The sequence below is a fragment of the Pezoporus flaviventris genome, unplaced genomic scaffold, assembly GCF_033815535.1.
Source record: "Pezoporus flaviventris isolate CSIRO_AGI_PZ_B2104156 unplaced genomic scaffold, CSIRO_AGI_Pfla_v1 ptg000148l, whole genome shotgun sequence".
Taxonomy (NCBI): domain Eukaryota; kingdom Metazoa; phylum Chordata; class Aves; order Psittaciformes; family Psittacidae; genus Pezoporus; species Pezoporus flaviventris.
This window is the reverse complement of record NW_026892696.1, coordinates 1,495,292-1,523,217: the sequence shown is the minus strand read 5'-3', so window position 1 is coordinate 1,523,217 and position 27,926 is coordinate 1,495,292. Positions and strand designations below refer to the sequence as shown.

The following is a 27,926-nucleotide window of genomic DNA, read 5'->3' as shown; positions in this document are numbered from 1 at the left end:
TGCCTGCAGGGTCTCCTCCCGTGTGGTGCCCAGGGACGGTAGTGGGGTGAGGTGCAGCGGTGAGGCTTGCATTGAGGATGGAGGGGTATTGGGGAGATGCAGCCGTCTGCCCTGTGGAGCTGTGTTTGATGAGGAGCTGTGCTGGCTCTGCAGCAGGAGTCCCCTGTGCTGTGCTGCAGGGTTCCAGGACTACATCCAGACACGGGGAGCTGCCAGCTCCATTCAGGTAGTGGGAGGATGGAGGGGTCAGTGGGGTGGTCTGAGGGGTTGTCCCTGCCAGGGTCTGTGAGCAGGCTCAGTGAGAGACAGAGAATCATGGAATCAGTGAGGTTGAAAAGTCCGTGATCATCCAGTCCAACCGTCCCCAGCACTGCCAAGGCCACCACTAACCCATGGCACTGAGGCCTCGCCTCCACGGGGTGTGAACACTTGCAGGGAAGGTGACTGCAGCCCTGCCCTGGGCAGCCTGTTCCAATGCCTGAGCACCCTCTGGGGAAGGAATTGTTCCTCAGCTCCATCTAAACCTGCCCTGGTGCAGCTTGAGGCTGTTTCCTCAAGGTACAGCACCATCCGCAGCCTCTGCACACCCGCTTCCCCAGGCACGGTGCCTCCTTCCACTGCAAAACCCCACATTCCTCCTATGGCAGCCCTGGCTCCTCCTGGGGACCCCCCAGCCAGGGTGCAAGCCCCACACTGCCAGACCCAGCACCCACCTTGTTCCTCCAGACACTGTGGAAGGAGACCCACAGTGAGACACTCAGCTCCTGGGTCATGGCGCAGGTCCTGCAACCCTCCTCCCTGGACCAGTCAGCCCCCCAAGGACCAACCCTTGAGACCCCCACTGAAGTTTACCTGTCCTCAAGTAGCCCAGGGCCAGCAAAGTCCTCTGAGACATAGAACCAGAGAATGAGAGAATGGTTTGGGTTGAAGGGACCTTAAGGCTCATCCAGTTCCAACCCCTGCCACGGGCAGGGACACCTTCCACTAGAGCAGCTTGCTCCAAGCCCTGTCCAGCCTGGCCTTGAGCACTGCCAGGGATGGGGCAATCACCACCTCTTTGGGCAGCCTGATCCACTCCCAAGGACAACCAAGGCCCCTAAAGCACTTTGGAGCTGCCGCATCCCTCAGTGCTCCCCATGGGCCAACTGGCTCCCTTACAGGCCCCCAGTCAGACCCCAGCCCCTCTCCCCCAAACCACCAGCAAAGCCTTGAGCCCCTTGGTGCTGAGGGCATGGATGCCACCCCTGCTCCCCACAGCTGCAGGCTGAGCTCGCCCCAGTGCCCTCACTGAGCAATGTGGGGACCCTGCAAACCCCAGCATCCCCAGCCACAGCCACAGGTGCCTGCCCCCAGCTCCCCCCCGCTCAATAACCAGACCAAGCGAGACCAGCTCAGCACTTGTGCCTTTATCACGCTCGAGACGCGCTGCCCCTCGCGCCGCATCTTCAGTTGCTGCTTATTGTCTGCCAAGGACAAGACAGAGGGGACATGGCAGCGAGCCCCGGCGCTGGGCAGGGGCAGCCCCTCGCTGGGGGCAGAGCACGCGGCACCCACCTCGTTGATCCAGTCGATGTAGGCGGACACGCGGGTGAACACCGTCGGCTTCCTCAGCGTGTTGCAGCCCAGCGCCGAGCCAAAGCTGACGATTCCGGCCACCTCCCAGCGCTCCTCGAACGGGCAGTTCAGGGGGCCTCCGGAGTCCCCCTGTCCCCATGGACACAGCTCAGTGCTCGCCCTTCTGGACGCTCACCTCCAGCCCCTCACCTCCCCGTGCTTCCCATGGGGTCCACAGCCTCGCGCTGCCAGCCCGCCCCCTTTAGAGCCATAGAGACAATGAGGTTGAAAAGTCCTTCAAGAGCGTCCAGTCCAACCATTCCCAGCACTGCCAAGGCCAGCACTAACCCATGGCACTGAGGCCTCGTCTCCACAGTGTGTGAGCACTTGCAGGGACAGTGACTGCAGCCCTGCCCTGGGCAGCCTGTTCCAATGCCTGAGCACCCTCTGGGGAAGGAATTGTTCCTCAGCTCCATCTAAACCTGCCCTGGTGCAGCTCGAGGCCTTTTCTCTTGTCCTGTCACTTGTTCCTTGGGAGAAGAGACCGACCTTGACCTCACTACAATCTCCTGTCAGGTAGCTATGGAGAGTGATGAGTCTGGACTTGTTGGCCAAGCCCAGGCGCATTGATGGATGCTGAGGGTCTTTGGGCAGGCAGGAGCCATCACTTGGAGATGTCAGAGTGAGGAGGTGGCGGTGTGCTCAGGCCCTGTGCCCAGGGAGCCAGCAGCAGGTTTGGCAGCATCTGTAGGGGTTCTCCTGCCAAGCACCGCATGGAAGCGGAGCTGATCCCAGATGATGCTCTGGGGGCTGTTAGTGGTTTGCCAGCAGTTTCCCATGGTCTGGCGAGCTGCCTGGGAGTGTTGGTGCCCACATCTTTGCTGTTACCTCCTCCTGTGCCTGCTGCCTCGCTCCCCGGGCAGAGGAGACACTCAGTGATGTGACAGGACCATCCCTCTGTGCTGCAGGTACGATGCGGGGAAAGATGGTTTCATTGACCTGATGGAGCTGAAGCTGATGATGGAGAAGTTGGGGGCTCCACAGACGCACCTGGGCTTGAAGAACATGATCAAGGAAGTGGATGAAGACCTGGACAGCAAGCTCAGCTTTCGGGAGGTAAGGGCATGGGGAGGGCGCCACACTGGCATGAACATAACCCTGGTGCTGCTCACCTCAGTGCTGAGCTTGGCATGGTTCTAAGGTGATGGAGAGGGTGTTGTAGTGGCTTTGAGGTCTTGGAGGGGCCAACACCAGTGTCTCTCTTTGCAGTTCCTGCTGATCTTCCGCAAGGCAGCAGCAGGAGAGCTGCAGGAGGACAGTGGGTTGCATGCCCTGGCCCGGCTCTCCGAGATCGACGTCTCCACAGAGGGCGTGAAAGGTGCCAAGAACTTCTTTGAGGCCAAGGTAATGATGTCCATACCCAGGGTGGTGATGCACAAGGGTGGTTTGGTGCCAGCTCACTGGGAGCAGCGGGTGGGGATGTTGGTGGGGTCTTGGTGGCCCCAGCCAGATGTGTCCCCATCGGCAGGTACAAGCCATCCATGATGCCAGCCGCTTCGAGGAGGAGATCAAGGCAGAGCAGGAGGAGAAGAAGAAGCAGGCAGAGGAGATGAAGCAGAGAAAAGCAGCGTTCAAGGAGCTCCAATCCACCTTCAAGCAGTGACAGGGCACAGTGCCGGGCAGGACTGGTGTGCGGTGCCTGGAGCCGGGAATGCCACGTGTGCCACGTGTTGACTGTAACGGGAGCGATGCCCGAGCTGTGTGCCTGTGACTGCCCAAAGGCCGGGCTCGGCACAGAGCCCGGCCCTCCCTTCCCCTGCTGTGCTGCCTGTAGGTGTTGTTCATACCCCTCTATTGTCCCCTCGCCGAGCTGCCCCTGCCCAAGGGGTGACAGCGCCGTGTCCCTGCCAGGGGCTGCTCCTGCCGGGGCAGCCGTGCCCGGGGGTGCTGTCCCCACGCTGTTGTGTTGTGCATGCACCGTGCAGGACTCGGGCACTCACCCCGGGGGGGTCACAGTGACTCGGTGCCTGTTGCCATTGCTGCCGGAGGGGTCCGTGTGTGCAGTGCCGGGGGGTGGGAGCCTCCCATGGTGTGCAGCCCCCCGAGGGCTGTGTCTCTGTTCTGAAGCTGTGTGCAAAGGTGGCTGCTGGCTCTTGAGGCTGTTCTGTGTTTTCATGTTGTGTTTGGCCCAGGAGGATGAGTGTTGTAGCCACACGTGGTTGGGTGAGCTCCCATGTTGGCTGTACCGATGCGTCTGTCCCGCGGTGTCACCCTGGGTGGTTGTACGGGGGGTGTTTGTGTGTTTTGTGTGTTTTGGGTTTTTATTTTAATCCCAAATAAATATTATATTTCTTAAGCTGGGTGCCTGTGTGTGGGGCTGAGGTGCAGCCATGCTCTGGTTGTGTCCATGGTAGTGGCAGGAGCCACATGGGGAGCAGGCACCCCATCACTGCTGCGGGTGGTGGTGAAGCAGGATGACCCATGGAGGTGCTGGGACATCAGCATAGGAAGCACCGGGGGCATGATCCAGATAGGGTGTTACTGAAGGTCTTCAGCATCCCTGTGCTATGGGGCTGCCCCCCTGCCCCACAGGGCGCCTGTGGGGTATTGGGTGGCCTTGGCCATGTGGAGCATGAGATAAGGAGACCCTTCTCCTGTGGTGCATGGGGGAGCAGGTTTGGAGGCTGCACCCTGGAAGCTGGGGGCAGTTGGGCTGCCTGCAACCACAGAGATCAGTGTGGCGGGGGGAGCTGCCTGCAGGCTGACCCCCCAGGAGGGACCCTGTGTGTCCCCAGGCGTCCCTGCTGTGCCACGTTGGATGGGCAGCTGTGGCTGTTCCCAGGGGGCTGATAAGATGGAGCAATGGGGCTGAGGAGCTGCCCCCCAGCGTGGGACACTCACCAGATGTTGGCCAGGGGAGGGTCAACCCCAAGGTCCTGGGGTGCTATAAGGGGGGTGAGTGGCCCCTCCATGCACTCTGGACGGCTGCAGCCATGCTGGGTGCTCTGTGTCTCGCTGTGTTGCTGGGCTACGGTGGGTCTGGGGTGCAGGAGGGGATGGGGTGAGGGGCTTGGGACCCCGGCAGCCGCTGTGACCCTGGGCACAGGAGGCCGCTGAGGTCCCTTTGCCGGTGTCACCCAGCCTATGGATGCGGGCAGGCGGCCGTGGCATCGCTGCATGTCCCCCGTGTGGTGGGTGGTGAAGATGCTGTGCCCCACAGCTGGCCATGGCAGGTAAGGGGGGATGCAGGGATGGGGATAGGGGCAGGGATTGGAACATTCCCACAGTGATGCTGTGCCTCTGCTGTCACAGATCTCACTGCAGTACAGCCGCAATGGGGAGTGGTACCACACATGCGGTGGGACCCTGATTGAAACCAACTGGGTGCTGACGGCTGCCCACTGCATCAGGTGGGTGCTGGGGTGTAAGAGAGGGGCCCATGCAGGGGGGGATAAGATGCCTATGGAGACTGACACCTCTGTTTATGCCCCTGGAAGCTCTACCCTGACGTACCGCGTGGTGCTGGGCAAGCAGGTCCTGTCGGATGAGGAAGAGCCGGGCTCGGTGGCTGTGGGTGTGGAGAAGATCATCGTGCATGAGAATTGGAACTCCCTCCTCATCGTGTATGGGATGGGATGGGTCAGGGATGGATGGAGGGGGTATTATGGCTGGGTTCCGCTTCCCTATGAACCTGATCTTCCTGTCCCCATGGCTCGGCTCTCACCGTAGCAATGACATCGCCCTGATCAAGCTGGCAGAGGAGGTGCAGGAGAGTGAGACCATCCAGGTGGCCTGCCTGCCGCCCGCCGGGCAGATACTGGAGAACAACTACCCCTGCTATGTGACCGGCTGGGGCCGGCTCTGGAGTGAGTGGGGGTCCGTGGGGAGGAGTCAGGGGGGTCCAATGCAGGTGCAGGGTGTGATGTGTGCCTCTCTTGGCAGCAAATGGGCCCCTGGCTGACGTCCTGCAGCAGGCACTGCTGCCCGTGGTGGACTATGAGACCTGCTCCCAGTGGAGCTGGTGGGGCATCTACGTGCTCCCCAGCATGGTGTGCGCCGGCGGCGATGGTGTCATCTCCAGCTGCAACGTGAGTGTTGGGCAGGGGGTGGCAAAGGTGGGTGCAGGAGTGGTCTCTGCCCCCGAGGAGCAAGGGCTGGCAGCACGAGGCTGTGGACCCCATGGGAAGCACGGGGAGGTGAGGGGCTGGAGGTGAGCGTCCGGAAGGGCGAGCACTGAGCTGTGTCCATGGGGACAGGGGGACTCCGGAGGCCCCCTGAACTGCCCGTTCGAGGGGCGCTGGGAGGTGGCCGGAATCGTCAGCTTTGGCTCGGCGCTGGGCTGCAACACGCTGAGGAAGCCGACGGTGTTCACCCGCGTGTCCGCCTACATCGACTGGATCAACGAGGTGGGTGCCGCGTGCTCTGCCCCCAGCGAGGGGCTGCCCCTGCCCAGCGCCGGGGCTCGCTGCCATGTCCCCTCTGTCTTGTCCTTGGCAGACAATAAGCAGCAACTGAAGATGCGGCGCGAGGGGCAGCGCGTCTCGAGCGTGATAAAGGCACAAGTGCTGAGCTGGTCTCGCTTGGTCTGGTTATTGAGCAGGGGGGAGCTGGGGGCAGGCACCTGTGGCTGTGGCTGGGGATGCTGGGGTTTGCAGGGTCCCCACGTTGCTCAGTGAGGGCACTGGGGCGAGCTCAGCCTGCAGCTGTGGGGAGCAGGGGTGGCATCCATGCCCTCAGCACCAAGGGGCTCAAGGCTTTGCTGGTGGTTTGGGGGAGAGGGGCTGGGGTCTGACTGGGGGCCTGTAAGGGAGCCAGTTGGCCCATGGGGAGCACTGAGGGATGCGGCAGCTCCAAAGTGCTTTAGGGGCCTTGGTTGTCCTTGGGAGTGGATCAGGCTGCCCAAAGAGGTGGTGATTGCCCCATCCCTGGCAGTGCTCCAGGCCAGGCTGGACAGGGCTTGGAGCAAGCTGCTCTAGTGGAAGGTGTCCCTGCCCGTGGCAGGGGTTGGAACTGGATGAGCCTTAAGGTCCCTTCAACCCAAACCATTCTCTCATTCTCTGGTTCTATGTCTCAGAGGACTTTGCTGGCCCTGGGCTACTTGAGGACAGGTAAATTTCAGTGGGGGTCTCAAGGGTTGGTCCTTGGGGGGCTGACTGGTCCAGGGAGGAGGGTTGCAGGACCTGCGCCATGACCCAGGAGCTGAGTGTCTCACTGTGGGTCTCCTTCCACAGTGTCTGGAGGAACAAAGTGGGTGCTGGGTCTGGCAGTGTGGGGCTTGCACCCTGGCTGGGGGGTCCCCAGGAGGAGCCAGGGCTGCCATAGGAGGAATGTGGGGTTTTGCAGTGGAAGGAGGCACCATGCCTGTGGGAGCGGGTGTGCAGAGGCTGCGGATGGTGCTGTACCATGAGCCCCCGAGCAGAGCCGCCCACCAGCACTGCGGTGCTGCCGTCACCTTGTCATGGGTGCTGAGCCCAGTGAGAAGCTTCATGGCAGATGATGATGGATGGAGGTGCCTCGACCTCAGCGGGGGATGTGATGGATGGTGCCCAGCTTAGGAGTGATGCTGCCACCAGCCTGAGCAACACCAGCACCAGCCTGGGGAGCGATGCCATCACCTGCACTGGACCTGCAGTGGGGCTCAGGAGCAGTGGTGTGAGCCCCGAGGCTGTGGGAGCCACTTGCCTGGGCTGTGGCTTGCTTGGGGCAGGGTTGTGGGTCCCTCTGGGGACCAAGTGACACCTGACAGCACGGCCAGAGGTTTAGTGGGTGAAGAGATACATGGGGAGGGCAGCAGTTGGGGGGGGTAGGTGCTGTGTGCTGTGGCAAAGGGATTGTACACATCACCCCTTGGGTATTAAAGACCTGCCCAGAGGACGTGTGGAGATGGACCATGTACCACAGGGGTGGCTCTTCGGGGTGGGAAGAAGAGGCTGGGGAGCAGGACCCCAACATGCGGGAGGCACTGCCTGGTGCTGCAGTCACATCGAGACGAGCTCTCATGTCACATCTATGTGTCCACCTGGGCACCGTGTCCCCTCTCAGAGGTGGTGTGGTGAGTGTGGGAGCCCTGGGCATCACTGCAGCACTGGGCTGGTACCCTGTGGGTCACAGCCTGCAGAACCAGTGGTGGTGGGGAGGGAGCAGGACCATTCCTGGCACTGGCACCCTCTGGGATGGGTCTCACCCCAGTGAAAGATGTCCCCTCCTGCAGGAGGTGGTGGAGAGTCACAGTCCCTGCATGAGACTCGGCTAAACCTTGGCTCGCAGTGAGACCCCACAGTGGTGGGTGGCCACGAGGCTGGTGTGTGACCTGAGCGAGGCCAGCAGGGTGCCTTTGGGGTGTGTGAATCCCTGGGGTGGCTGTGTGAGCATCCAGCACGCCCGAGGGACAAGTGGGGTGTGCTGGGGCTGTACTGTGTCAGGGGGACACAAAGCACCATGGTGTGGCTGCTGGAACTGCCCATGTGTCTGTAATGCTGACAGAAGGCGACCCCTGTTGTGTGGGACCGTGTTGAACACTTTACACAAGTCCAGGTAGATGACATCAACTGCTCTACCCCGTCCACCAGTTCTGTAGCCCCATCATAGGAGGCCACCAAATTGGTCAGGCAGGATTTCCCCTCAGTGAAGCCATGCTGGCTGTCACCAAGCACCTTGTTGTTTTTCATGTGCCTTAGCATGCCTTCCAGGAGAATCTGCTCCAAGATTTTGCCAGGCACGGAGGTGAGACTGACTGCTCTGTAATTCCCCGGCTCATCCATTTTCCCCTTCTGGAAAATGGGGGTTATATTTCCCTTTTTCCAGCTGTCGGGAACTTCACCTGAGTGCCATGATTTCTCAAACATGATGGCCAGTGGCTTAGCAACTTCATTTGCCAGCTCCTTCAGGACCCGCAGATGGATTTCATCAGGTCTCATGGACTTGTGCATGTTCAGGTTCTTAAGATGGTCTCAAACCAGATCCTCTTGTACAGTGGGCCTAGGGTCTTCATTCTGACAGTAGAACTACTGGGGCCGGGGCCGCTGGGCTCACTGCAGAGCATCCCTGCTCCAAAAACCTCTTCAGTTTCTGATATAGCTGGAGTCTTTGAGGAAGTCCAGGCTGGAAATGCTGGGGGAGGCTTTGGAGCAAGCAAAGACCCATCTCTATGGAGCTGATGTGGGGCTCAGGGACCCCCAGGTTGGAGAAACCCCCTGCATATACCCTGGGGCAGGGAGAGGGATGAGTGACTCACATCATCTATACAAATGCCCGCAGCATGGGGGACAAACAAGAAGAATTAGAGATGTGGGCACATCTACGGGGTTATGCTATAATGGGCATCACAGAAACATGGTGGCACGGCTCCTACGACTGGAGTGTTGGGATGGAAGGTTACAGGCTCTTTAGAAAAGGCAGGCCCGGCAGGCGGGGAGAGGGAGTTGCCCTTTATGTTAGGGATAGGCTGGAGAGTACGGAACTCTGTCTGGGGACAGGTGAGCAGCCCACAGAGAGTTTGTGGGTCAGGGTTAAAGGGAGAACATCCATGGGAGACATTACTGTGGGGACCTGTTACAGACCACCTGATCGAGAGCACTCTGCGGGTGAAGCGCTCTGTAGACAGACAGGAACAGCCTCACGCTCACGGGCCCTTGTTCTCATGGGGGACTTCAACCACCCTGGTATCTGTTGGAGCGACGGTACGGCCCGGCACAAGCAATGCAGGAGGTTCCTTGATTGTGTGGAAGACAAATTCCTTCTGCAAGTAATTGAGGAGCCGACACGGAGAGGTGCCATGCTTGACCTCGTGCTCACCAACAGGAAAGGGCTGGTTGGAAATGTGATGCTCCAGGGCAGCCTTGGATGCAGCGATCATGAGATGCTCGAATTTGAGATCCTCAGGACAGTGAGAAGAGCGTGCAGCAAGCTCACTGCCCTGGATTGCAAGAGAGCAGACTTTGGCCTCTTCAGAAACCTGCTTAGTAAGGTTCCATGGGATACCGCCCCAGAGGGCAGGGGGCCCAAGACTCTCGGTTGATATTCAAGGATCACCTCCTGCAAGCTCAGAAGTGTTGCATCCCAACTAGAAGGAAGTGCAGCAGGAGGGCCAGGAGACCTCCTTGGATGGATAAGGAGCTGCTGAGGAAACTTAGAGGGAAAAAAGAGGCTTCTAAAAGGTGGAAGCAAGGACAGGCAGCCTGGGAAGAATACAGGGATGTTGTCTGGGAAGCTAGGGACCAGGTCAGGAAAGCTAAGGCCCAGTTAGAATTAAACTTGGCTAGGGATGTGAAAGATAACAGGAAGGGATTCTATAGGTACGTAGCGAATAAAAGACAGACTAGGGACAATGTAGGCCCCCTCCGGAAGCTATCAGAAGAACTGGCTACCCTGGATTTGGTTCTTAAGGACTTCATTTTCCACTCTTTTCTCTGACTTGGCACATGATGGGTGAAACTGAGTAGTGTCCTGCAGCCTTTTTAGTAGCTGAATCTGCTTGTGATTTGGCCATCCCTACACATAACACCCAACAGCACCAAGATACCTTTTCCAGCCAATGCTGGCAAGTGTCTTGGATAACTATCTCACTACCTGGAGGTCTGCACGTGATTGTGTATGTTTCTAAGAAAGCAAGTAACCTGGGGACAAGTTATTGGTGTTTAGCAACATCTCCATAGCCAGAAAGTTCCCAGTCTGTTCCTAGTCACTAATTGTTGGAAATTTAGGAAATGAATGTACCGGAGGACAGGAGCGCTTTCTACGTAGCAGTATGGAAGCCCCTTCTTATGGCAGACAGTCAAGTTCACCCAGCTCTATTTAGCAGGCAGCAGTTCCAAACTGCTATGCTGGAATCACTTTGAAATTTAAACATTGCATTGTGTGTTTTATTTATTGGTGGCGAGATTGTGAAAAAAGCATCTTCCCGTGTTTCTATGCTGTATGTGAAATAAAAGCTGGTAATAATTTATGTGGTATTTTTATTATGTTTTTCCTGGGGTTTGTGGCGTTTTACGTTAGGGTGAGGGACAGTGTGCTTGCCTACTTGCTCTTCTAGAAAAGATCTAATAAGGTAAGTGGATCTTCACTGGAACAAAAGATATGTTGTTAATATTGTCCTGAACAACAAACAATTTGTGGTCCTTATATGGGTTACAGTACTGTAAGACTACATCATAGCTTTTAAATTCCTCCCAGTTAAAAACTGTATCTGTTTAACTATTGTCTCTCTTTCATATATATGTTGCCTTGAACTCAGCAACCAACTTCTGCCAAGACTGTCAGTGCTATAAAGCTAAGCACTTCTCTCAGCAGCTAGATGCCTATATCCGGAGCTGATGTTTGAAAACAATCTTAGGTGTATTAACTCCTGTTCCCTGTGTCAGAAAAGTGATGTGATTGCAGACAAGAATTCCTCACATCTGGCATGGTGGAGGGGTGGTGGAAGAGCCAGAGGGGCGTCAAGCAGGACGGAGTGCCGAGGGAAGCTAAAGGGAGGCTAAAGCCCCCTTCTTGCACCGCCTCCTGACTCTGCTTGCGTTTCCCTCACTTGGGACTCTGTGGCCTCAGCAGCGTTTGGCTTGGCTGCTGATGTGGGGATGTTGCCGTGTGCGGCTCTGCTCTGCCATCGCCACAGGGTCAGCCGTGTTGGTGGACGTCAATGAACACGGGATGGATGTCAGTTCATATGGATGTCAGTGAATTCCTGTCCCCTTTGTTCCAGGCTATGTAAAGAGCTGTAAAAAGTTCATGTCATGGCACGCCAAGAGACATCCAGGCCTCCTGTACCTAAACACCGCTTGTGCTAAAGGGCCGTGGTAGAGCAGCTGTTCTCAAACAAGACTGGGAATGAGCTTCAGGAAGGGGCACACAGAAGGTGTGACAAAAGGGAGGGCTTTGAATCGGCGAGACAGGAGGCGGGACAAGGGGGAAGAGGCCAAAATAAGAGATGGGAGCGAGATCCAGCTGGGGGTCAGAGAGCCAGGGCTGGGCAGCAGGACAGAGATGAAGGCACAAAGGGCCCTGGGCTGCAGGGCAGAGATGGAGCGGCCAATGCCAGCAAGGGCAAAGGGAGGGGGGATCCTGGAGGCACTGAGAGGCAGAAGAGGGTGAGCTGGCCCCAAGGGCCCGGCCCTCACCACAGCTCCCGCTCTACGCCCTGTCCTGCCGGGGAAACTCTTGAGCCCAGGCCCTTCTTTCCCTGCCTGTCCGTGCTCTGCCCTTTCCTCCCGGGCAGGCTGCAGGGCGCAGGCCGGGCTGGGGCAGCTCGGGGGGCTCTGGCAGTCGGGGTGCCCGGTGCCTGTGCCCACAGCGGGGCTGTCTCCATCTCCGCAGGGGCTCGCTCGCCTCAGCGCTGGCCCCGGCCCTCCCCTGAGCTGGGCCGCAGCCCCAGCACCGACATGGCCGCCGGCAGCCCCTGCCCTGGCACTGCCGCTGCCAGCGGGCCCCGGGGCGCTCCTCCTGCTGCCAGGCCCTGCTGGGACAGCGGCCCCTGGGCACAGGGAGCAGGAAGAGGGGGTGGCCAAGGGCGGGAGAGGGGAGCGCGGGGAGGAGCAGGGCAGGAGCGAGCCGGAGAGGCTGAGGAGCAGCAGCGGGGGTCGGGGGGGGAGAGGGACAGAGCAGCGACGGCCTCCAGGGGGGAAGAGCCAGAGGGGCGTCGAGCAGGACGGAGTGCCGAGGGAAGCAGGGCCAGGCGAGGAGGGGCTGCATGGGGAGCAGGGGGGCAGGCTGCAGGACAGAGCTCTCTGCAGCCTCCTGAAGAGGGGACGTGTGGAGGGCGGTGCTGATCTCCCTGGGAGCCAGGGCAGGCTCACACTTGATGTGAGGAAGAGGGGCTTCAAACACTGGCACAAGCTTCCCGGTGTGCCAAGGCTGTGCGTGCTGGAGAGCCGTATGGACAATGCCAGTAAGGACTGTGTCCTTAAGGACGAGCTTGAACTTCTGGCCGGCGCTGAATTGGTCAGGCAGCTGCACTACAGGATTGCTGTAGGCCCCTTTCAACTGAGCTCTGCTCTGCTCTGCTCTGCTCTTCCATGGCCCCTGCTGGGGGCTGCCCCTCGAAAACCCCTGGCACCTCAAACCACCTGCACCTCGAGCCCCTTCCCTTCCCCAGAGCCTCAGCCCCAGCAAGCTTCCTGCTCTACCCCTGCACCCTGAAGCCCCCAGAGGGCCAAACCCCCCAAAGCCTCTGCTGAGACCCCCAAAATACCTCATGGGACCCTCTCAAAGCACCTCTGCCCCCTCTCCCTGCACGCCCAAAGCACCCTGGGAGTCCCAAACCCAGCTGGCTGCCAGGAAAACCCCTGCACCCTGAGGGCCCTGTTTTTATTCCGTTTGAAAAACAGAGGGCTTTATGCCAGCTGTGTTGTTGCTTACCTGTGGGGCCGTGCAGGTTCTCTTGATCTCCCTGTTGTCCTCACCAAGAGTGTTGGCCTCAGGTGCCAAACATGAAGGTCACAGAACCGCTGCATCCTTTGGTTTTCCTGCCTCTTGCAGCTGAGCAGCCACCATGGCAAAAATATATCTACTTTATCAACTACAGTCTGTCAAAATCACACTTTGTTGTGGCTCATAGTCATGAGCCGGAACCAACTCTTTTGCAGTTGCATCCATTACAGACGTCACCATCTGCAACATCCAGGTCAAGGCCTCGGCACCGGAGCTCTTCAGGCTCCCCACACGGGTCCCTAGGAGGGGGACCTTAATTAGTGCAAGTGAAAGCACACAGATGCTGGACGCAGATGGAGTTTTAGGTGGCTAATCAAGGGTGCATTGCCGTGTTGGTGGGGTTGTTCCTGCCCTTGCTATGGGCAGGTTACGCATAGCAACAGCTTTCTGTGTTTGGCAGCTTCAAGTGTGGGAGCAGGGGCTGGATGTTTGCCCTCTGAGAGCTGTTCTCCAGCATCCCCGAAAGCTCTCAGCAGAGAGGCAATACACAGATGGAGTTTTAGGTGACTAGTTCCATGGCGGATTGCCGTTTTGGTGGCACCATTCCAGAGCTCACCATTTGCAGGTGATGCCCAGCACCAGGTTTCTGTCCTGGAACCTCAGGCATGGGAGCAGGGATTGGAAGTTTTCACTGGTGAAGCTGGGCTCTGGGGAGACTGAGAGAGCTCCCCAGAGAGGGGTAATGCAATTCATTGCAGCCTCCTTAAGGACAGTCCCTGTGCCTTTTAATACGGCCAGTTTAATGAGTTGTAGCAAAAAGCACAAGCAAGGTGACATTTTAGAGCGGGTCATACGCCGGCACAGCCTGTGTTTACCTTCCTTGGCCGTTGCTGCTTTCTTAGTACCTGGAATCCCCCAAAGAGGGCACTGACTGGCAAGCGAGCAGTGCAAGGCTTTTTGGTTTTTGATCTCCTTCAAAATTTCTCTTTTTCAGAGCTCTGCAGCCTGTGCTCAGAAACCTGAGTGCATCCCTGATATAAAGACTGAGTTTCAGGTGTTGCATTAGATCAAGCTCTGTGGTTTTTCTTGCTGTAGGCTGGAATGTTTTGCTTGCCTGTGTCATGGCCAGTGTCTCAAAGAGGGAGAGACTCATAACCCCCAGATCTGCTTGGGTGTGAACGTCCTACTCTGCTCAGGAGTAGATAACTGATAGCCTACAGAGGGTTTATTATATGTCAATAAAGAGTTTGGTTTAATGGATTACCCAGGAATTGCTATGTGAATTCTTTATAAAGGTCCAGCTTTGCACTGAAACATAGACCTCTGACTGTGAGGCTGTCAGAGTGCTTAGAAGAAAAGAGGTAGTCTGAGAGACAGAAAAAGAAAGCAAAGAGCAAAGATACTCAAATAGATACCACGCTACATTCAGATTAGGAAAGGCTATACTTTGCAAGCACTATGAAAGGCTTTCTTTCCTTTACAGTCCTTGCAGTCGTCTTACTGGTGCACAGCTCTCTGGCAGTCTACATTCAGGAGAGTTTTCTGCTCTTTAGTTTGTTGGTGTTGCAAGTTCAATGAAGTACTGGTGCCATGTGAGGTGTTGTGGATGCAGCAGGAATCTTAAGTAATAGACCTGAAGTTTTGATGTGCTCTGGCTTGATATCCAACTTAATCTCCCTGTTCTGTTTTTCTTTCTATGAAGTGCTTTGGGCACTACTAACATGTCAGTGGCTTTTGGGACCCCGGCTGGTAGGGTTCCTTCAGTCCATGACCTGGGGCTCCATCTGTCATGAGTGTCTCTGGCCAGGAAAGATGGATGGTGTGTGGTGGTGGTCTCTTGGATGCTGAAGCTGATTGCGATGCCATCACCGCTGCCCTTGTCCAGTTTGATCAAAGTTCCTGCTTCCTTGATGTGGTTGGTGGTCAAAAGGAGTCAGGTTCAGATGCTCAGATGCGGAGCAGCGGAGATGGGTGCCACGAGGTATCAGCGCAGTGGTGGGTGTATGGCTGCCATGGAAGGGTGAGAGAGTGCTGCTGATCTCTCCTTAGCCCTGTTGTGGTTGTGATTGGCACTTGTTGTTGTTTCAGCTTCATCAACCACCCAGCAGAGAGAGCAGGCAAGGTAGAGAGCTGCTTCATTTCCCTTGTCTCTAAAGCAGCTATGCCAAAAGGACAGAGGTACCCTTTTTGGTGCTTGAAATGCCTCTGGGCCAGTCACAGTGGGATGCTTTTGGCACTTCTTCCCAGCCAGGCTTATTTGAGTTGGGATGTCGCTGTCACTGCAGAAACACAAATAGATTGTGACCCTGGATGCTATTAGGGTGCACTGCTGGGGTGTCTACTAGAGCCTTATGCTTCTGTGGCTCTGATGTGCCAGGCCATCTAATCCATACAGTCCTGTTACCATGGTTGTCCCTGCCCTCCATGTGGTTGTTGGCCCAGTCATAGGATGCTCCACTTGGTCCTTGCAAAACCAGGTTCAAATTCATTACTCCAGGAGGAGGTGTAAGTTCAGCCCTCCCACTCTGTCTTTGAAGCTGTCCAGTGGAGACTGGAGCAATGTCTCTTGTGGAAGAACCCTCCTTTGTGCTTGTTTTTCCTTGAAATTCATGTACAAGTTTCTCAATGATTTTATACACGGCAAACTCCTTCCCAGAGTGAACCATGCCAGTTTGGTGTTGAAAGGTCCACAAAGGACTGCATAAGCCTTCTTCAGCATGAGGCTGCTTAGGGCCTATTTGACATACCTTCCTTATTTTAGGAGGTGATGAACTGGGAGATAAACTCCGACATCTCCTCTTAAGTGAGCTCCTCTCCTGTGTACATGATGACTGTGACCGTTTGGGACTCGGACTTAGACCCCCTTGTTTTACACTCTGATTTTCTGAGCTCTCTGTAGTCATCGCTGTTATTTAAGATTCTGTTGTGCTTTCGTGTTCCAGCAAAATCAGTAATACAAAGTAATACTGCAAAATACATCACTCAGGCACATGTTCTCATGACAGCATCAGTTTTTCTACATATTCCACAGGCACACAAACTTACTGATTTCTTTGGAAACTTGCGTTTCGCAAGGATGCTGGAAAAATCCAGGTTTGAGGGCAGAGGTTCAATTGGCCAAGCAGGATCTAATGTGTTGACTCTGATATCTGGTACAAGTAGTTTCTTCAAAGGAAAAATACCATTCTATTCCAGCAGAACAAGAAAATGGAAAGCATGTATGTCCTACCAGGAACAAATGATACTGAGATTACAGAACTTTTCTGAAAGTGTGCATACCTCTTCAAACACGCGAGGGAATATTAAAAGTTAGGTTTTTAGCAAATGAAAGCACATATTCTCCTCCCACGTTCTTGATAATTGAATCCATCAGGTACAGGACTGGCAATTTCTGTGATGGAGGAGCCTGGAGTAATGAGAAGAAACTGACATGGGGCTTCAGTCGTGAGACATGCTGCTTTCCCAGAGCTTTTGGTGGGATGAGTCCCAAACCCTCTCCTAGTACGAGCAGGGAGGGAGGGCTCTTGCCCTCCTGGGAGTCCCCTGCCCACTTTGCTGCCTCTCCTTGTCCCTCCTACATTCCTCCTCCTGCAACCCCTGACCTTGTGCTGCCTGTCTCCTGTACTCCTCAGCACTTCATCTCCCCTATGGCCTTCTAGCCCCTAAGGCCACCCATTCCTGCTGCCCCAGCTGGTCCCTCCAGCAGTATGGGCAAAAGAAGGAGTGAGTGGCATATAAAAACCTTGATGATCTGTGCCTCAATCAGGGACACAATGTGCTTGCTGAAGCGCACGTTCTCCTTGCCCACGACGGTCAGCACACTGATGCGCCGCTTGCTGTTGTAGGTCAGCTGCTTCAGCAGTGACCGGTATTTGTGGCACACATCTTGCCAGGCCTTGCTGCTCCCAGCGCTGCTCTCCGGGGCCACCATGCTTCTCTGAACAGGGCCCGCACCAGGACACAACCCAACGAGAGAGAGCCTTCGATTCTCACACACCGGGTGCACAACGGCAGCCTCCCCTCGCACCCAGTGAGTTTGTTGTGAGGATGGGGCCCGTCGCCTTGGAAACCGCATCCAGTTCCCTCACTGCGCCCTGATTGGCTGGCGACCCTCTGCTCAGCCCTGATTGGCTCATCCCTCCCAGCAGCAGCCTCTGGCTGCCTAGGACCATCTTCCTCTGCTTGGCTCCTGGGCTAAAGCCCCCTTCTTGCACCGCCTCCTGACTCTGCTTGCGTTTCCCTCCTCAACTGCTCTGCCTCTCCCTGCACCTTTCCCTCTCGGCCCTGACCTTCCCTGGCTCCCTTGCGCAATCCGGCCTTTCCTCCAAGCCCTCACTTGGGACTCTGTGGCCTCACCAGCGTTTGGCTTGGCTGGTGCTGTGGGGATGTTGCTGTGTGCGGCTCTGCTCTGCCATCGCCACATGGTCAGCCGTGTTGGTGGACGTCAATGAACATGGGATGGATGTCAGTTCATATGGATGTCAGTGAATTCCTGTCCCCTTTGTTCCAGGCTATGTAAAGAGCTGTAAAAAGTTCATGTCATGGCACGCCAAGAGACATCCAGGCCTCCTGTACCTAAACACCGCTTGTGCTAAAGGGCCGTGGTAGAGCAGCTGTTCTCAAACAAGACTGGGAATGAGCTTCAGGAAGGGGCACACAGAAGGTTTGGGACAGAAGTGACAAGAGGTAGAAGAGAGCACCTCTTGAGACTGATGTCCCTTACCTTCTACACCATAGGGAGCTGCTGTCCAACCAGCCTGGGCAGGGGATGGGTGGAGGGCAGCCTCTGATCAGCTCTCGGGACTACCTCTGGGCATCCCCATAGGCAAGAAGGAAAGGAGGGCTCCTTCTTCCAAGCTCCAAGCTTTCTTTTTACTCCTTCCGAACGATGGGATGAAGCAGGAGGAATTGTGGAGCCAGAGAACACCTGTGACATCTACCGGGACAAGGGAACCTCATAGGTCAGCAAAATTATGCTTCATGCAGGAAAGCTGCACCATAAGGTGAAGACAGGCACACTGTAGGAACACGTTACTGTCCAACAAGAGGGTCTTCCAAGCACTCTTCCCCTCGCTTGCCAAAGTTCACAGAACATCACAAGACAACCACAAAAGAGCAGGGTTCTCTGCCATTTCCCAGAGCCCATCTTCAAACTTCCTTGGAAAAAAGGAAGGGCTTTGAAGTGGCGAGACAGGAGGCGGGACAAGGAGGAAGAGGCCAAAATAAGAGATGGGAGCGAGATCCAGCTGGGGGTCAGAGAGCCAGGGCTGGGCAGCAGGACAGAGATGGAAGGCACAAAGGGCCCTGGGCTGCAGGGCAGAGATGGAGCGGCCAATGCCAGCAAGGGCAAAGGGAGGGGGGATCCTGGAGGCACTGAGAGGCAGAAGAGGGAGAGCTGGCCCCAAGGGCCCGGCCCTCACCACAGCTCCCGCTCTACGCCCTGTCCTGCCGGGGAAACTCTTGAGCCCAGGCCCTTCTTTCCCTGCCTGTCCGTGCTCTGCCCTTTCCTCCCGGGCAGGCTGCAGGGCGCAGGCCGGGCTGGGGCAGCTCGGGGGGCTCTGGCAGTCGGGGTGCCCGGTGCCTGTGCCCACAGCGGGGCTGTCTCCATCTCCGCAGGGGCTCGCTCGCCTCAGCGCTGGCCCCGGCCCTCCCCTGAGCTGGGCCGCAGCCCCAGCACCGACATGGCCGCCGGCAGCCCCTGCCCTGGCACTGCCGCTGCCAGCGGGCCCCGGGGCGCTCCTCCTGCTGCCAGGCCCTGCTGGGACAGCGGCCCCTGGGCACAGGGAGCAGGAAGAGGGGGTGGCCAAGGGCGGGAGAGGGGAGCGCGGGGAGGAGCAGGGCAGGAGCGAGCCGGAGAGGCTGAGGAGCAGCAGCGGGGGTCGGGGGGGGAGAGGGACAGAGCAGCGACGGCCTCCAGGGGGGAAGAGCCAGAGGGGCGTCGAGCAGGACGGAGTGCCGAGGGAAGCAGGGCCAGGCGAGGAGGGGCTGCATGGGGAGCAGGCGGGCAGGCTGCAGGACAGAGCTCTCTGCAGCCTCCTGAAGAGGGGACGTGTGGAGGGCGGTGCTGATCTCCCTGGGAGCCAGGGCAGGCTCACACTTGATGTGAGGAAGAGGGGCTTCAAACACTGGCACAAGCTTCCCGGTGTGCCAAGGCTGTGCGTGCTGGAGAGCCGTATGGACAATGCCAGTAAGGACTGTGTCCTTAAGGACGAGCTTGAACTTCTGGCCGGCGCTGAATTGGTCAGGCAGCTGCACTACAGGATTGCTGTAGGCCCCTTTCAACTGAGCTCTGCTCTGCTCTGCTCTGCTCTTCCATGGCCCCTGCTGGGGGCTGCCCCTCGAAAACCCCTGGCACCTCAAACCAGCCCCCCCAGCTGGTTTAAACACTCGTGTCATGGACAACAGTGTGGATTTTCCACAGCTCCCTCGGGGTTCTGAGCACAACTTGTGGCCTGTGGGAAATTCTGCTGACCTTGGTCTTCAGGCCCAGGTTGATCAGACACAAACCTGCAGAAATAAGCATTCAAGAATTGTTTGGGTAAGAATGCAATTAGAAACCTGCTTTTTTATCATTCACTTGTACAAGTTTCTCAATGATTTTATACATGGCAAACTCCTTCCCAGAGTGAGCCGTGCCAGTTTGGGATTGCAAGGTGCACAAAGGACTGCAAAAGCCTTCTTCGACATGAGGCTGCTTAGGGCTGTCTGACATACCTTCCTTACTTTAGGAGCTGATGAAGTGGGAGAGAAACCCCCACATCTCCTCTTACATGAGCTCCTCGCCTGCAAACATGGGGACTGTTCTGGACATGGCCTTAGACTCTGATTTTCTGAGTTCTCTGTTGTCATGGCTTTTCTTTCAGATGCAGATGTTGTGCGTTCGTGTTCCTGCAAAATCAGTAATACAAGGTCAGGATCTTCAGCAGGCATCATTTTGGAGAGAAGTTAGAAACAAAACCCCAAGGACTTTGTAATTGTTCCACAATCTGGAAGAGGGTTTTGAAATCTGAACCCCCAACCTATCCCATAGTCTCAGCTCAGAAAATCCTCTTGCCCGTGTACAGAGGTCACATACTTCATTATTAACATGCTAAATTGTCAGACAGCAGCAGAGAGGCAATGACAACTACACGTGTCAGCATCTGCCCACGCAGCAGGCACCCAAACTTACTGATTTCTTTGGGAACTTGCGTTTTGCCAGGATGCTGGAAAAGTCCAGGTTTGCAGGCAGGGGTTTAATCGGCCAAGCCGGATCTAACACGTTCACTCTGATGTCAAGTACAAGCAGTTTCTTTGCAGGAAAAAGACCGTTCCATGTAGAACGTAACTTAAATAAACGCCTCTTAGTAGCTGCATCCACCTAAAACAATCAGACAATTGTAGGGCTTGTGAAGGGAATAGAAAACAATTTCTTGATGTTTTCTGTCAAGCTAAAGATTTCATCTCTTTCCTACCTCTAGGAACAGTTTGCCATGTTACCACCTTGCTCTACAGAACTTGTAAGCAGAGCAGCTCATGCATCTATACCCATGGACTGAGGAAAAGAAGCTCAAATGTGCAATTGGTGTTTCAAGGCGATTTGAAGGTTTTATTGCACAGATTCCATTCTCTGAAAACTTTCTTACACCTGTTTCCCTAGCAAAGGTCTCATTTTCCTTGCCCAATTTCTGTGGGAAAAAATTACAGGAAGATAACTATCGGAAGCCACCAGGGAAGGCGGCTTCACAACTGCTCTGGGCACCCCATCCCAGTGCTCAGTCACCCTCTCAGTACGTGAGCGCTTCCCCAAATTCAGGTGGGCCTTCCTGCCTTTGAGTTTATGCCCATCACCTCTCATTAAAACATTAAAGACATGGCAGCAGAATAAGAAAACCCCAAATGTATGTCCTACCAGGAACAAATGCTGCCGAGATCACAGAACTTTTCTGAAAGAGTGCATACCTGTTCAAACACGCGAGGAAATATTAAAGTTAGGTTTCCAGCAAATGCAGGCACATATTCTCCTCCCACATTCTTTATAATGGAGTCCATCAGGTACAGGAATGGCAGTTTCTGTGATGGAGGAGCCTGGAGTAATGAGAAGAAACTGACATGGGGCTTCAATCGGGAGGCATGCTGCTCTCCCAGAGCTTTCGGTGGGATGAGTCCCAAACCCTCTCCTAGTACAATTAGGGAGGGAGGGCTCTCGCCCTCCTGGGAGTCCCCTGCCCACTTTCCTCTCTCTCCTTGTCCCTCCGCCATTCCTCCTCCTGCAACCCCTGCACCTTGTGCTGCCTGTCTCCTGTACTCCTCAGCACTCCCTCTCCCCTATGCCCTTCCTCCTAGCCCCTAAGGCCACCCATTCCTGCTGCCCCAGCTGGTCCCTCCAGCAGTACAGGTAAAAGTAGGAGCGAGTGGCATATAAAAACCTTGATGATCTGTGCCTCAATCAGGGACACAATGTGCTTGCTGAAGCGCACGTTCTCCTCGGCCACGATGGTCAGGACATCTATGTGCTGCTTGCTGTTACAGCTCAGCTGCTCCAGCAGTGACTGGTAGGCTCGTTTTGCTTCTTTCCGGGCCTCGCTGCTCCCAGCGCTGCTCTCCGGGGCCACCATGCTGCTGTGAATGGGGCCTGCACCACAGGACGCAACCGACGGATCGAGAGCCTGCGATCCCCTCACACCGGGTGCACAACGGCAGCCTCCCCTCGCACCCAGTGAGTTTGTTGTGAGGATGGGGCCCGTCGCCTTGGAAACCGCATCCAGCTCCCTCACTGCGCCCTGATTGGCTGGCGACCCTCTGCTCAGCCCTGATTGGCTCATCCCTCCCAGCAGCAGCCTCTGGCTGCCTAGGACCATCTTCCTCTGCTTGGCTCCTGGGCTAAAGCCCCCTTCTTGCACCGCCTCCTGACTCTGCTTGCGTTTCCCTCACTTGGGACTCTGCGGCCTCAGCAGCGTTTGGCTTGGCTGCTGATGTGGGGATGTTGCCGTGTGCGGCTCTGCTCTGCCATCGCCACATGGTCAGCCGTGTTGGTGGACGTCAATGAACATGGGATGGATGTCAGTTCATATGGATGTCAGTGAATTCCTGTCCCCTTTGTTCCAGGCTATGTAAAGAGCTGTAAAAAGTTCATGTCATGGCACGCCAAGAGACATCCAGGCCTCCTGTACCTAAACACCGCTTGTGCTAAGGGGCCGTGGTAGAGCAGCTGTTCTCAAACAAGACTGGGAATGAGCTTCAGGAAGGGGCACACAGAAGGTGTGACAAAAGGGAGGGCTTTGAATCGGCGAGACAGGAGGCGGGACAAGGGGGAAGAGGCCAAAATAAGAGATGGGAGCGAGATCCAGCTGGGGGTCAGAGAGCCAGGGCTGGGCAGCAGGACAGAGATGGAAGGCACAAAGGGCCCTGGGCTGCAGGGCAGAGATGGAGCGGCCAATGCCAGCAAGGGCAAAGGGAGGGGGGATCCTGGAGGCACTGAGAGGCAGAAGAGGGTGAGCTGGCCCCAAGGGCCCAGCCCTCACCACAGCTCCCGCTCTCCGCCCTGTCCTGCCGGGGAAACTCTTGAGCCCAGGCCCTTCTTTCCCTGCCTGTCCGTGCTCTGCCCTTTCCTCCCGGGCAGGCTGCAGGGCGCAGGCCGGGCTGGGGCAGCTCGGGGGGCTCTGGCAGTCGGGGTGCCCGGTGCCTGTGCCCACAGCGGGGCTGTCTCCATCTCCGCAGGGGCTCGCTCGCCTCAGCGCTGGCCCCGGCCCTCCCCTGAGCTGGGCCGCAGCCCCAGCACCGACATGGCCGCCGGCAGCCCCTGCCCTGGCACTGCCGCTGCCAGCGGGCCCCGGGGCGCTCCTCCTGCTGCCAGGCCCTGCTGGGACAGCGGCCCCTGGGCACAGGGAGCAGGAAGAGGGGGTGGCCAAGGGCGGGAGAGGGGAGCCCGGGGAGGAGCAGGGCAGGAGCGAGCCGGAGAGGCTGAGGAGCAGCAGCGGGGGTCGGGGGGGGAGAGGGACAGAGCAGCGACGGCCTCCAGGGGGGAAGAGCCAGAGGGGCGTCGAGCAGGACGGAGTGCCGAGGGAAGCAGGGCCAGGCGAGGAGGGGCTGCATGGGGAGCAGGCGGGCAGGCTGCAGGACAGAGCTCTCTGCAGCCTCCTGAAGAGGGGACGTGGGGAGGGCGGTGCTGATCTCCCTGGGAGCCAGGGCAGGCTCACACTTGATGTGAGGAAGAGGGGCTTCAAACACTGGCACAAGCTTCCCGGTGTGCCAAGGCTGTGCGTGCTGGAGAGCCGTATGGACAATGCCAGTAAGGACTGTGTCCTTAAGGACGAGCTTGAACTTCTGGCCGGTGCTGAATTGGTCAGGCAGCTGCACTACAGGATTGCTGTAGGCCCCTTTCAACTGAGCTCTGCTCTGCTCTTCCATGGCCCCTGCTGGGGGCTGCCCCTCGAAAACCCCTGGCACCTCAAACCACCTGCACCTCGAGCCCCTTCCCCTCCCCAGAGCCTCAGCCCCAGCAAGCTTCCTGCTCTACCCCTGCACTCTGAAGCCCCCAGAAGTCCAAACCCCCCAAAACCTCTGCTGGGACCCCCAAAATACCTCATGGGACCCTTCAAAATTTCTTTTTCAGAGCTCTGCAGCCTGTGCTCAGAAATCTGAGTGCATCCCTGATATAAAGACTGAGTTTCAGGTGTTGCATTAGATCAAGCTCTGTGTTTTTTCTTACTGTAGGCTGGAATGTTTTGCTTGCCTGTGTCATGGCCAGTGTCTCAAAGAGGGAGAGACTCATAACCCCCAGATCTGCTTGGGTGTGAACGTCTTACTCTGCTCAGGAGTAGATAACTGATAGTCTATAGAGGGTTTATTATATGTCAATAAAGAGTTTTGTTTAATGGTTTACCCAGGAATTGCTATGTGAATTCTTTATAAAGGTCCAGCTTTGCACTGAAACATAGACCTCTGACTGCGAGGCTGTCAGAGTGCTTAGAAGAAAAGAGGTAGTCTGAGAGACAGAAAAAGAAAGCAAAGAGCAAAGATATTCAAATAGATACCACGCTACATTCAGATTAGGAAAGGCTATACTTTGCAAGCACTATGAAAGGCTTTCTTTCCTTTACAGTCCTTGCAGTCGTCTTACTGGTGCACAGCTCTCTGGCAGTCTACGTTCAGGTGAGTTTTCTGCTCTTTAGTTTGTTGGTGTTGCAAGTTCAATGAAGTACTGGTGCCATGTGAGGTGTTGTGGATGCAGCAGGAATCTTCAGTAATAGACCTGAAGTTTTGCTTTACTCTGGCTTGATATCCAACTTAATCTCCCTGTTGTTCTGTTTTTCTTTCTATGAAGTGCTTTGTGCATTACTAACATGGTGCAGTTTAACTTCACCAGCCTTATCACTGCTTTGAAATCCCTTGCTGACTGAGGCACTGTGTTTCTCTTGTACATAACCCATGTGTTGTGAAGCTGCTAGTCTGGGAACACCTCTAACTTTACAGAACGGTGTAAACAAGATGTGGCAAAAGCAATTGTCTTGTGTTGCCTGCTTCTCGGCAGGAAGTTCTTTATGAAACTCATCAGCTTATGAGATGAGACCTACACAAATATCATTAAAAAGGGTGAAAGAAATGCTTAGCTGAATCCACTGATCATTAAGAGATGCAGAGGGTCTAGCAATATAAAACATGGAGTAATACTTCCCAGAATACTGTCCCAGCCTCCTGAAGCTTTTGGTATGAGCTCTGAGTCAGAAGTGTCATATTTATGGTGCCAGTAATTTGTGTTCCATTAATCACGTGGACGAGTTTTAAATTAAAGAAAACTTGACACAGTACCTTGGGGTGTGTGATTTCAGCTCTTAACAATGTGCAGTGGGAAGGAATAGCTCTTTTTGCTTGGTTAGATCTTGCCACATGCCAGCCAATTCTTGAATTTCTCCACTGGTGTATTAGAAGAAAGAGTGAAGAAATTAAACTCCCATTTGCCTGCATTCAGCTCATGAGTTCATAAGTCTCTACCATGTATTGCCAAGCCATCTTTTCTAGCTGAAGATTACCAGCCTGTATCTTTCAACCCCAGGTTTTAAGGTGTCTCTCTTGGGAGTGAGAAATGCACCAAGTCTGCCACTATCCACATAATGCAAATTTTGACTGGCCAGCCAGGTCTCACTGCTGCTCTGAAAGGTCTTTGCCTTGAAGAGCTGATTATTTTGCTTTCAGTTAACGCTGATTTTATATAGACTTCGTTTCAACACTGTCTTTTTCTTATAGGCTAGTTTTCGGGAGAGCTCATTGTTGAAATGGTCTAGATTTGCCTAAGGCTGACATCCTGATGTCTTTTATTTCTGGTTCTGTCTACATAGGATGGAGACTTGAAATTCTCCCTTGAGTCTGTGAAGAAGCTGAAGGAGCTTATGAATGAGAACAGACACATTAACCCTCGCTTTGTGCTTTCAATGGCTAGCTACTCTCCATGTGATGAAGAAGATCTTCCTGAGGAATTCCAATCTGTGTGCAAAAGAGAAGATGCATCCATGATTTTTGAGAGGCTGAGTATGTTCCTCATATTGCATAGCTGCCATTTTTGTCACGATTTCAGCCTTAAACATTTGAGTAGCAGCAGGGAAGGAAACATGATTCTTGCTCTTGTCACTTCTAAAGCAGATGAGAGTGTCCATGCTGCCTTTCTATCCCTCCTATGATTGATGGCCAGCACTGGCTGTGAACACCCTGCAGTACAGTTCCTGATGTGCTGAGCTTAGCTGTAGCCTGTACGGATCAGGCTGCTGTAACCAGGAAAAAGCTTCCTCCAGGTGGCTGCATGCTAACTTGCACGATTTAAGTGGGAGAGCCCACTCTATCCTCTGGCTTACAGGAAAATCAGGGTTATATCACTCAGTTGTAGCAAACTACAAATTCCAAATGGGTCTAATTGCTCTCTCTAATCAGTGTAGAAGGTGTTCTTCCAGGTAGCCTAAAAGAGGTGTGAGATCTAAATGAGGTGGATCAGTCATGTACTGAGTTTTGAGCAGGCTGCTACAGTTTACTTCATTTTGTTGCTTTTATCTGCTGTCCAATACAATGGTCACTTTAGAAAATATAGTACTAGTGTAAGGAATGTTGTGATTCCACAAGCCACATCCCAATCATCCTCCCAATTATTCTCTTGCCTCCACATTTCCATTGTTTTCCCAATGAATTCAGGCTTGAGCTCATTCTTCAGGCCAGGTTTTTGCAAGAACTAATTTTACTTAAACCAGTAACAACTGCATAGAAAATTCAAACTCCTAAAACATTGATGGAAATGTTACTGCAAAAGGCGGTCAAAGAAACTCTCTAAGACTTGATGTGGAGTTCTAGAAAGCAGGCATTCTTTATTGCAGCACTGGGTGCGCACACAAATAGTTTGCAAAGGTGAGCGCCCTCACTCCGTGCCCGCAGTGGCTATGTATTTAGGATACTCATGCATATTTACAGGTTTTCTATGAAACTATTTACATATTCATGAAAGTCTTGCAAACTAATTATAATATTTGCATCCCAATTACGCATGCGCTTTCCTGCTGAGTGGGAGTCTCTGGTGGTTGCTGTTTGTCTTCCTCACTGTGTTCACTGAATGATCCTAGTGCTGAGTTAGAAAGCACTTTGTCCTTGCTTTTGTTCTCTTCCAGTCTCTGTTGTCTTGAAGGTTAGCATCCTTGGTCTTATTTACTGCCTCCTTAGTTGTTTTCACTCCCCCCATAAGCGAGACATTGCTTACTCCCTACATGCTAGCAAGTTAGAACAGTTTGCTATATTTTACTATGTTACTTTAAACCTATCATTTAAGCCTACAGAGAAGAGTCCTCAAATCCCTTGCTGTGTGGCTCTGCTTGCCAAGAAAGTCTCTTGCCATTTCCCTGAAACCCCCTCTTTTCTCTCTAACAGACCTGGCTGTCCAAGATCCTGATTTATGTGAAATCTGCGCCAATGCTGCCTGCGCTGGTTGCTTTTGAACAAAGATGAAACAGTTCAAAGAACATGTGTCAAAATGGGAAGTTTGTGCACTCCTATTGCAAATCCGTGTTTACACAAATCGATATTTGGTCTCCATCTCCACTACAGTCAAACTGGAGCTTCTAGCTCATGTAGACATACCAATGGCAGTCCTGAAGTAGTTAGACCAAGTGGCACCAGCAGTGCAGTTCTGGAAACAAGGAGCCTGGAAACCTCATCTGGGACATTTTGGTTCTGCGCGCCTTGTGTCACACTGGAACAAAAATGTCTTAGCACAGTTTCATTTTCCACTCTTTTGTCTGACTTGGCACATGATGGGTGAAACTGAGTAGTGTCCTGCAGCCTTTTTAAAAGCGAAATCTGCTTGTGATTTGGCCATCCCTACACATAACACCCAACAGCACCAAGATACCTTTTCCAGCCAATTCTGGCAAGTGTGTTGGATAACTATCTCACTGCCTGGAGGTCTGCATGTGGTTGTGTATGTTTCTAAGAAAGCAAGTAACCTGGGGACAAGTTATTGGTGTTTAGCAACATTTCCATAGCCAGAAAGTTCCCAGTCTGTTCCTAGTCACTAATTGTTGGAAATTTAGGAAATGAATGTACCGGAGGACAGGAGCGCTTTCTACGTAGCAGTATGGAAGCCCCATCTTTTGGCAGACAGTCAAGTTCACTCAGCTCTATTTAGCAGGCAGCAGTTCCAAACTGCTATGCTGGAATCACTTTGAAATTTAAACATTGCATTGTGTGTTTTATTTATTGGTGGCAAGACTGTGAAAAAAGCATCTTCCCATGTTTCTATGCTGTATGTGAAATAAAAGCTGGTAATAATGTGTGTGGTATTTTTATTATGGTTTTCCTGGGGTTTGTGGCATTTTATGTTAGGGTGAGGGACAGTGTGCTTGCCTACTTGCTCTTCTTCTAGAAAAGATATCCAGTACTAGTAGTTTCTTGAAAGGAAAAATACCGTTCCATGTGGAGCGTAACTGAAATAAACACTTCTTAGTAGCTGCATCCACCTAAAACAATCAAACAATTGCAGGGCTTGTTAAGTTAATCGA

General features: G+C 54.6%; 3 protein-coding genes and 1 long non-coding RNA gene across 11 annotated transcripts in view; 3 read left to right on the top strand and 1 right to left on the bottom strand.

The window, feature by feature from the left end:
• The window catches only part of LOC133282987 (EF-hand domain-containing protein D2), a 29,584-nt gene extending 25,674 nt beyond the window's left edge, over positions 1-3,910 (top strand). For 3 of the 5 annotated variants that reach the window (XM_061479389.1, XM_061479388.1, XM_061479391.1), the window contains one exon: positions 2,523-2,649. Coding sequence is in view for 2 of the 5 variants with exons in the window: in XM_061479393.1 (XP_061335377.1) it covers positions 2,523-2,670; positions 2,824-2,958; positions 3,083-3,217 (418 nt within the window). In the remaining 3 variants the exon portion in view is untranslated. Of the gene's footprint in view, positions 1-2,522; positions 2,671-2,823; positions 2,959-3,082 lie in introns of those variants that run through there. The other 2 variants (XM_061479394.1, XM_061479393.1) reach the window with 1 other exon arrangement.
• LOC133282977 (uncharacterized) lies at positions 1,392-2,057 on the bottom strand. The gene is made up of 2 exons (XR_009747742.1): positions 1,555-2,057; positions 1,392-1,463 (listed from the first exon to the last, which is right to left on the bottom strand). It is a non-coding gene; the product is annotated as an uncharacterized LOC133282977 (long non-coding RNA).
• A 519-nt stretch (positions 3,911-4,429) lies between the features above and the next one.
• Positions 4,430-6,123, top strand: CTRC (chymotrypsin C). The gene is made up of 8 exons (XM_061479399.1): positions 4,430-4,587; positions 4,696-4,787; positions 4,867-4,964; positions 5,052-5,177; positions 5,284-5,420; positions 5,497-5,642; positions 5,811-5,960; positions 6,052-6,123. The coding sequence occupies exons 1-8, from the start codon at positions 4,548-4,550 to the stop codon at positions 6,067-6,069; spliced, it is 807 nt and encodes a 268-aa protein (XP_061335383.1). The 5' UTR covers positions 4,430-4,547; the 3' UTR covers positions 6,070-6,123.
• Positions 6,124-23,911: 17,788 nt separating this feature from the next.
• Positions 23,912-27,580, top strand: LOC133282961 (guanylin-like). Of its 4 annotated transcripts, none has more exons than XM_061479350.1 (3): positions 23,912-24,048; positions 25,233-25,422; positions 26,797-27,580. In XM_061479350.1, exons 1-3 carry the CDS (start codon positions 23,974-23,976, stop codon positions 26,862-26,864), a joined length of 333 nt encoding a protein of 110 aa, XP_061335334.1. In that variant the 5' UTR covers positions 23,912-23,973; the 3' UTR covers positions 26,865-27,580. The 4 variants fall into 4 exon arrangements, 1 of the variants encoding a protein (XP_061335334.1); XR_009747739.1 differs by lacking the exons at positions 23,912-24,048; positions 26,797-27,580 and adding exons at positions 24,517-24,603; positions 25,534-25,875; XR_009747738.1 differs by lacking the exons at positions 23,912-24,048; positions 26,797-27,580 and adding exons at positions 24,517-24,603; positions 25,531-25,875.
• Positions 27,581-27,926: the final 346 nt, after the last annotated feature.